This window comes from Solea senegalensis, linkage group LG3 (genome assembly GCF_019176455.1).
Source record: "Solea senegalensis isolate Sse05_10M linkage group LG3, IFAPA_SoseM_1, whole genome shotgun sequence".
NCBI lineage: Eukaryota > Metazoa > Chordata > Actinopteri > Pleuronectiformes > Soleidae > Solea > Solea senegalensis.
Genome location: NC_058023.1, coordinates 13,410,679 through 13,418,829, shown reverse-complemented (window position 1 = coordinate 13,418,829; position 8,151 = coordinate 13,410,679). Strand labels below are relative to the sequence as shown.

The 8,151-nt window shown below is 39.9% G+C and overlaps 2 protein-coding genes across 3 annotated transcripts in view; one reads left to right on the top strand and one right to left on the bottom strand.

Moving 5' to 3' along the window:
- LOC122766840 (zeta-sarcoglycan-like) overlaps positions 1 to 2,745 on the bottom strand; it is a 40,161-nt gene extending 37,416 nt beyond the window's left edge. For both annotated transcript variants that reach the window (XM_044022039.1, XM_044022040.1), the window contains exon 1: positions 2,470 to 2,745. In XM_044022039.1, the coding sequence (XP_043877974.1) occupies positions 2,470 to 2,508 (39 nt within the window). In that variant the 5' untranslated portion in view covers positions 2,509 to 2,745. The remainder of the gene's footprint in view (positions 1 to 2,469) is intronic.
- Positions 2,746 to 3,095: 350 nt separating this feature from the next.
- On the top strand, positions 3,096 to 6,608 carry dctn6 (dynactin subunit 6). Its single transcript, XM_044022041.1, has 7 exons — positions 3,096 to 4,270; positions 4,481 to 4,545; positions 4,829 to 4,934; positions 5,218 to 5,306; positions 5,739 to 5,786; positions 5,958 to 6,100; positions 6,195 to 6,608. Exons 1-7 carry the CDS (start codon positions 4,233 to 4,235, stop codon positions 6,291 to 6,293), a joined length of 588 nt encoding a protein of 195 aa, XP_043877976.1. The 5' UTR covers positions 3,096 to 4,232; the 3' UTR covers positions 6,294 to 6,608.
- The last annotated feature ends 1,543 nt before the right edge of the window (positions 6,609 to 8,151 follow it).

Genomic DNA, 8,151 nt, shown 5'->3' with positions numbered 1-8,151 from the left:
CAAAAGGTGTGGAGTTTGTCCATTGTGGGCCACTGTAAAAACATGGTGGTCTATAGGGCTGACCCTGCTCCTGATATACTGTAAATATAGAAGGCTTATTCTGGGGTAATGAAAAACATGAATACATACAATCAGGTGACTGGACACTTGTAAAATTATTTTATCTTCAATATTTGCCAAAATTAAAATAATTGTCGTAGATTTTACACACTGGACGTTTAAAGTTGAGAGGTGTTTTTTGTGAAGTTTCAGAAGTTTCACAGCTCTTTCTCTGGTGTTGACGATGGCTCTTGCAGCACTGGGGGAGAGAGTTAACAAACCGCTGATGTAAACTGACACACACACACACTTCTCTGCCCCACACTCCTCTAACTTTTCCTTGCTAATCCCTAGAAAATCCTTCAGAGAGTCAACGTGGGGCCATTTTGGACAGCTTCTCCCCATAGGTGTCATTTGCATTCATTGGTGAAATGCACAGGGGAAGTGTGGCTGAACACAGACAGCATTATTCACAGAAACACTGCTAGAAGGAATTCTAAACGAAGAGCGTGTCCCTTCTGTGATTCGGGAACATTGTCAAACTTTACAGTCGTTTTCATTAAATCAAAAAAAAAAAAAAAGAGTCACAACTGACATTTAACATGAGGAATTAGCTGAAAGTGACCATGCCTGCAAATTGCCTATGTTATGTGCTGAATCAGCTCAGAGTGAGTGGAGCAGCACTGATTTCCCAACTGTCTGTGTGTCTGTGTGTGTGTCTGTGTGTGTGTGTACGCTTGCATTTGTTGACTCTTAAGAACCTTTCTGACATAAACACTGACCTTGTTTGGTCCAGTCGTCCTCGGGGAGACCAAAAACCTGGTTTCTGATGAGGCAGAACCTCTTTTATGAGAAGATAGTTACGCTTAGGGTTAGGCATTTACTGGTTAAGGCTGAGTGAGAGATGAAGCTTTGTTTAGGCTGTCCAAATGAATGGGAAGCAGTGCAGGGTCCTTAAAGGATAGCTGTGTGAACCTGCGCGTGTGTGTGTATGTATGTGTGTGTGTGTGTGTGTTACCTCTTCATGACCTTTTCTGGTATAGACACTGCCCTTGTCAGGAGCAGTAATCCTCATCTGTGGGTCTGGTTTCGGTTAAATCTAAGATGTTAACTGCTGAGTCCTGGCTGAATGTTACCTTTGCTCCCGTCTTTGTGTGTTTCTTATTCCTTGGTGATCTATGATGACCTTTGTATGTGTCAATGAATGTGTTTGGAAAGATGTGAGAGAGTGTGTGTGTGTGTGTGTGTGTGTGTGTGTAAGGGGTGATGTTCTTATGTGTAGCACAGTGTGTTTATTGTGCATGACAAATGCTACACACATAGAGTTTGATTGATTGATGTAATTTGTGGTTAGATTAAGGTCAGTGTTCGGCATGAACTGTTTATGGTGAAGGTTAGAGATGAGGTTATATTTTTCTAAATGACTGGGAATCAGTGAAGAGTTCTAACATGTGTATGCGTCTGTGTGTGTGTGTGTGTGTGTGTGTATACTTGTCTCTGTTACCTCTTAAGGACCTTTACTGGTACAAACACTGATGGAGACCAACCAGCCTGGTCCTAATGAGGCAGAGCCTCACTCCTGAGGATCCAGTTGAAGATAGGTTTAAGATTTGACTTGTGGTTATAGGTTAAGGCGAGGATGAGGAATGAGGTTTTGGTTCTTTGTCTAAATATATGGAAGTCAATGCCGAGTCTTGCGTGTAGACTTGAGTGTACAGCCGAACAGAGGCTCTTCTGTGTGGATTTTCTGAAAGCCAGCAGCTCTTTTGCACACACTGACTGCAGCACAGTGACGAGATGCACATACTGTACCCAGAGGTTAATGCCCCCACCACCACTACTCCATCCCCTCATCCCTCACCCCCCATGCTAGACTAGAATGATAATGAAATACCACGCAGGCAGAATATTCATAGGCTGTCACATTACTGTGATTCTTGGAGAGGATGGTAGTGGATGGTGGGTGGGAGGTGTGTGTGTGTGTGTGTGTTCGGGGGGGATACATGCATACAATATGAGCTACAGTGCAGAAGGGAGATAGTGAACTCCAGGCGGAGAACTCCTGATGTGTTTGAGCGCAGGTCACTGGTTATTAATCATGATGTTCCTGCCTGCAGAGGAAAAAATGCAACCGCTGCAAGACTGAAAGAGTGAGCAGACACTTTCCATTCATCTTTCATTAGCTGAGATTTTCTTTAATGAAGCGGCTGACGCACCTGTTGCAGATGGAAACTGGATTTTTTTTTTCCCTCTCCCTTTTTTAAGGCATATAAATAAAACAATAAATTATAGAGAAATGAAACACATCCATTTCCAATGTTAATGTTCCTAATGTTCACTTGTTCTCCACACAGATAATAAACCTCACCATTATGATTCATGTCACATTTTTCCCTTTTAAAAAAAATTAAATAAATGTTATAAACTTACCTTCAGCGACTCTATGTCGAGGGTGGTCGACTGCTCCATGTCACGCTCTCATTTGTCCCAGTTCCATATTTACACCAAGTTCAAACAAGCTAAAAAACAGGGAGATTCCCACCAATCTCTTCTTCACTGCCATTTAGGGGAAGAAAAAAACATAAGCTGCATCTACACTTCACTTAATTGTATTGTTTAAGTTTTTGTTCTACTATAAGAGAATACGATAAATCTCCTATTTTGAACATAAGTGACGGACAGAGAAGCGCATGTGCTTCCGTCCGCTCCTCACTTTACGCTGAAACCAGTCGCTCCGCTTCAAAACTCACCGCTGTCAAGTCAGACGGAATGACACGCTGTACTTCCGGTAGAGGATTAATTCACAAAATAAAAGTCAAAAAGCAACTCATTCTGGTAATTAACCACAGGAAATGTAAAAGAGCAAGTGAAAGTAAACAATACTTTTGTATGTCTTGAAACAAAGCCTTCGAGAATATTTTTTTATTTCAATTACTACTATTTGTTTATTTTGCACATTTTTTCTTAAATTATGTATGTATTTGAATCTTTCTTTTGTTATTGTGTCGCTTTTATTTTTCATGTTTACTCGACTGAAGTGATGTGAAATGTAGATAGATAGATAGATAGATACTTTATTCATCTCACAGAGAAATGTCTTATTATTATCAACAAGTCCAGTGTGGCAGCAAAGTACTTCCTACTTCATATTATGTGAATTGTTTCACACTGTAATCAGCAGTGTAATCTAAAATACATAGTCTAGATTAAACCTTGGATGGACCATATTTATGTAATGAGCAGAATTGTGATCTTATGTACATTCTTGACTTTCATTTGCTGTCAAATTCAGCCTCTGGTTTATTCTGAAAACAAGGGACATTGTTTAATGTAATTTCCCTTTTCATCCTACTAGATTGTAGATGACTTGGCAAGATGTTCAAATTCCACTCCACAGATAATACACCAGTTCAATTACTGTTTCATTCAAGATTGATGCAGCTGCAGCAGTAGCCACCATTATTAACTATTTTTTATTAAGAAACTCTGGTCCATAGAGGAACATGATTTCCTGCAGTATTCCCTCCGTAAATGTAACTGACTTGACCTATAAGTGAGTCGACTACTATTCTTTGGTGACTGTTGAACCCTGCAGGATTTACTGTGATACTGCAGTGAGAGCAAACCTTTGTCAATAGTGTACAATCTCTGAACTGACTCAATGCTAATTGGGTTATTTGCTATTTATTTATAAACAAGGCCATTTTTTGTATTAATAACGTTTCATACATGAAGGTATATCTAATAAATAAATTAAAACACAAACATTAGAAAGAAATCAATATAAACTCAAAAATACAACACATCACACTTTCTTTAAAAACAATTAAAGAGAAGAATAAAAGAGTCAGAATAGCTAATAACGTGGGTAAGATAATTATACATTATACACGTAATTTCTATACATGTCTTTTTAGATACGTTACATGACAAAATGCTTAAATATTAGAAAAGAAAAACTTTTATTGGTTAAAGCTATCAGTGTGAAGGAAAGGAGGATAAAAAAAACTGCAATTTGTATACATTTTAAAATACTTTAACGTTTGGTGAGCATGCCGTTTAAATCCAGCAGAGGGCAGCAAAGTTCCAAGCTGATGTTTCCAGACAAGCGCAATCAAACATGAACATCAACTCTGAACTAGGCTCACTAGTCAATTGTCGACCAATCGATTCCTCATCGCAACATCGCAAGGATGTCAGACGCCAGCAAGCAAATAATGGCACAGAAAAGGTACGACGTTCATTTGTATAGTTTATGTAATAACGCATGCTGTGAGCAAGAAAAATAATTCGGTTTTGTCTTTTAATGAAAAACACGACAACAATGTGTTATTTATAGGCCAGGTACTACTGCAGCATAAAGATGGTGGACCAGGATATATTTATATATCATGTGTTTAATGTTTACAGACTTTCTGTTTATTTCTGTTTATTCTTGCAGCATTAAAATTGCAGCTGGGGCCGTTGTGTGTGTTGAAAGCGAAATAAGAGGAGATGTGACCATAGGTGAGAATGTATCTAATGTACTATTACAAGAAACACATTTATTTTCGTTGTCTTTTAACCCAGAGAGAGTTGTTTCTAATGTGTTATTATTTTTATTATTTCCTTTAAATGCTTAAATGTCTTTTAGCCCTCTTATTAATTCATTTGTATCGAATGCACTTATTGGTTCACCCTGTGGTTTGAAAATGTGTTTTATCAATACAATGGGATTGGATAAGCATTAGGTTGTAACATTAATATAAAGCAAGCATTGTCTGTATCATCAGCATCTCTATGTCTACAGGTGCAAGGACAGTTGTCCACCCGAAAGCAAGGATCATAGCAGAGGCTGGGCCTATTGTCATTGGAGAGGGGAATCTAATAGAGGAGCAGGCTCTTATTATTAACAGGCAAGTCATTGGTGTGTGTGTATTTGTTACCTCTTTAGGACCTTGTCTGGCATAAACACTGACCTTGTCAGAATCAGTAGTCCTCATGGAGACCAAAACCTGGTCCTAATGAGGCAGTATCTCATTTCTGAGGAATGGGTAAAGTTTAGGGCTAAGGTTTGAATTGCAGTTAGGTTAAGGTTAGGGTTAAGCATGAACTGGCTATGGTTGCTGTTCACATTCTAATTTCAAACTCTTTTTTTTCATTTCGATCTGACACATATCTCATGTGTTTTGTCTGTAGTTATCCAGAGAACATAATGCCCGACACAGAGGGAGTTGAGCCAAAGGCCATGGTGATCGGGACCAACAATGTGTTTGAAGTTGGATGTGGTATCCTTTTTCCTATTCCCACTGAGCAAAACATTAAATTCATAAACAAGAGGAAGCGCGTAGAGACGCAAACCTGTGCAATGACCCCTCACTCTCCTTCACTGTCGATACACTTCTGTATCCAGGGGAACCAGAACATACTGATATCTTAACCTAAATGTTTTAAGTTACGCTGCTCACAGACAGACAAATGCTGGCAAAAAAAAGGAAAGAGTCTGTAAAAACTGTCCACTAGTGTTCTCTATTAAGACTATTTTTTTATAATCAAATATTGTATGTAAGTATTGCAGGGTCAGGTCAGTGACGTCTTCTTCAGTACTCCTAAAATCAACCTTGGAACTCTGGTGTTAATGAGACACCAGTCTGCAAGTCAAGATTATAAATGTTAAATCCCTCATCAGTAGATTTAAATCCTTAATGATTCTGCCACAGTTTCACAAGCTCTGAAAATTGGAGACAACAATGTGATTGAGTCCAAGGGTAAGTACAGAAGTCTTCGACTGCCTCTATCAATGTATGCGCAAATATGGACGATGGAGTTGATGTTATAGAACATTTTTCCAGAGACTAATGGCAACCAGTAATTGTTGATATTGTTTATTTTTTTATATGTATCAGGGCTCTGTTCACTTTTCTAATGTTAAATCCCAGCTGATCTCGGGAGAAATGTGATTCTGACCAGTGGCTGCATAATTGGCGCGTGTTGCCAGGTCAACACGTGCGAGGTGGTGCCAGAGAACACAGTGGTGTATGGTTCAAACTGCATCAGGCGTGTGCAGAGTGAGAAGCCGCAGGTCAGTTCTCCACTGACGCTTGATTGTGCCATATCGTTGGTATTCACGTAACTAAACCAAGGATGTTTGTTTTTTTTGTTTGTTTTTTTTGAAGCCTCAGACTCTGCAGCTCGACTTCCTCATGAAGATTCTGCCCAACTACCACCACCTGAAGAAGACGGTGAAGGGAAGCGGCACACCGATCAGAAGCTAATACCGAGGGATGAAACCTCCTGTGACCCAAAGTGTCTGTACGCATCCTTAACACCCACACACAACAAACAATAGGTAACTTGCATTATCAAACATTAACATCACACACTGCATTTCTTCTTGTACACGAGAAACACCATTTTTCTGTGACATACAGTCACTACTACTGTTTTGCACTTTTACTGTCAGACATAATGGATAATGTGACTTTTCCAAATACGACCTAGATGATCAATTATGTTAAATAATTATAGTCATTTATAATTGTTTCACTTATAATATTGCAATACAATATTCTAATAAAGACTGCATTCTAGCTGGTGGTGTGGCTTTATATTTTTCTACATGTTGTGCCCACAGGGAGGCAGTATTGAGCAACAGTTTGTGCAGATTTGCTCTGAAGGCTTTGTCTTAGTTAAGTGATAACAAATTTTAGAGCTACACACAATGGTCAAAAATCCTAAAGTGATTATTATGACAGATATTGCAACTGCGGTATGATTCATAATAATAATATTTGCTTCAACTGTCATTCTCACAAACATATGTATTAAAATCATGACATTTTTCAGCCTCTGTCAACCAACAAAATGTTCTTTTCTCACCTGAGGGGAGAGGTTTTTGGCCCAGTGGATTCCTGCAGCACTGCAGAATATCATCACAGTGCTCTTTTGCCACACATTTCCTTTTTTGCAATTTTTATTATTTTTGGGATGAATTGTGCAAGCCCGACCGAATGTGCAAATTTTCAAATTCTATTTATTCATAATACATTATTTATGTTTTTTATGGTTTAAAAAAAAATAAATCACTGATTCCCATCTGTGGGCTGAAAACACAGTTGCAATCAACAACAGAAGCACTGACTGGTGACTACCAGGAATTACCATTTAAAAAGTGCAGTTACTGAGCAGAAGTGATTCCTAAAAAGATTCCTCTGGGCGATTTAGTCCCTATCTTGGATTCAGTGGGTTGCCAGTCCTGCGCCCTCCCACCGGGTGTTGCCAAATTGGTGCCAGGGTACAGTGGGATTTCCACAGTGCATGGTTTGTTGTAATTGAGATGGGTGTGGTTGCATTTATCCTGCAGGATGGGTCTGAATTATGCCCAGTGCCCTCCTCCTCGTGTTAAAGCCCCTTGGGTGGTGCTCCCATCTGTGCTACAGGCGCACAGGAGTTGGGTGTGGATGGATTTAAGAGTAGAGTAGACAGTCAGTAGCCTATCATGACCTGAATCACCTGACTTGAAAGAGGTCTGATGTCACATTTCACTGTTGTTTCAGCTGAAGTCTTAAAACAGGCTCAGGCCGTTGCTCCTGTACTTCAGACTTCAAAGGGTTTGTGTTGCAGTCGACGGGGAAGGTACTGCACAGTGCAGCAGCTCCCTGTAGGAGGCCCACAGCTGGTGTCGCACACTGCCAATACTCATTTGAACATGTCATGGCAGAGTCCCACGAGGAGTCCACATCAACCAGGGGCTAATTATTTCAGCAGTGGAGTGCAGCCGGGGCCACGTCTAGGCTCCTTTCTGTTCTCACCTCCCTTGCTTTTTTTTTTTCCACCACCATCACCACCGTCATTTATATTTTGGGGTGTTGCCAAAGCGTCAGTTTACTTTAATATGACGAGGAAGACAGATGCTGTGCACAGTTGCACAAATGTGTGTGTGTGTGTGTGTGTGTGGGGGGGGGCTTATGTGGCTTGTTAATCTGCAGAGGGGTTTTACAGAGGCAAAATGGCCGTGATGATAGCAACCCATGGCAGGAATTTGAGAGGAAGTTCAAATGGTGATCTATATTTGGAAGGAGTTATTTATACCTCTCCCTTACTGTACTGTTGGGAAACTGAATTATCCTGCTT

What these genes read in the sequence shown, in the direction of transcription:
- dctn6 (XM_044022041.1), top strand. Translation starts at nt 4,233, where the DNA reads ATGTCAGACGCCAGCAAGCAAATAATGGCACAGAAAAG. An exon ending in CAAATAATGGCACAGAAAAG is followed by an intron (nt 4,271 to 4,480) that starts GTACGACGTTCA and finishes TTATTCTTGCAG; the next exon opens with CATTAAAATTGCAGCTGGGG. An exon ending in TGCAGAGTGAGAAGCCGCAG is followed by an intron (nt 6,101 to 6,194) that starts GTCAGTTCTCCA and finishes TTTTTTTTGAAG; the next exon opens with CCTCAGACTCTGCAGCTCGA.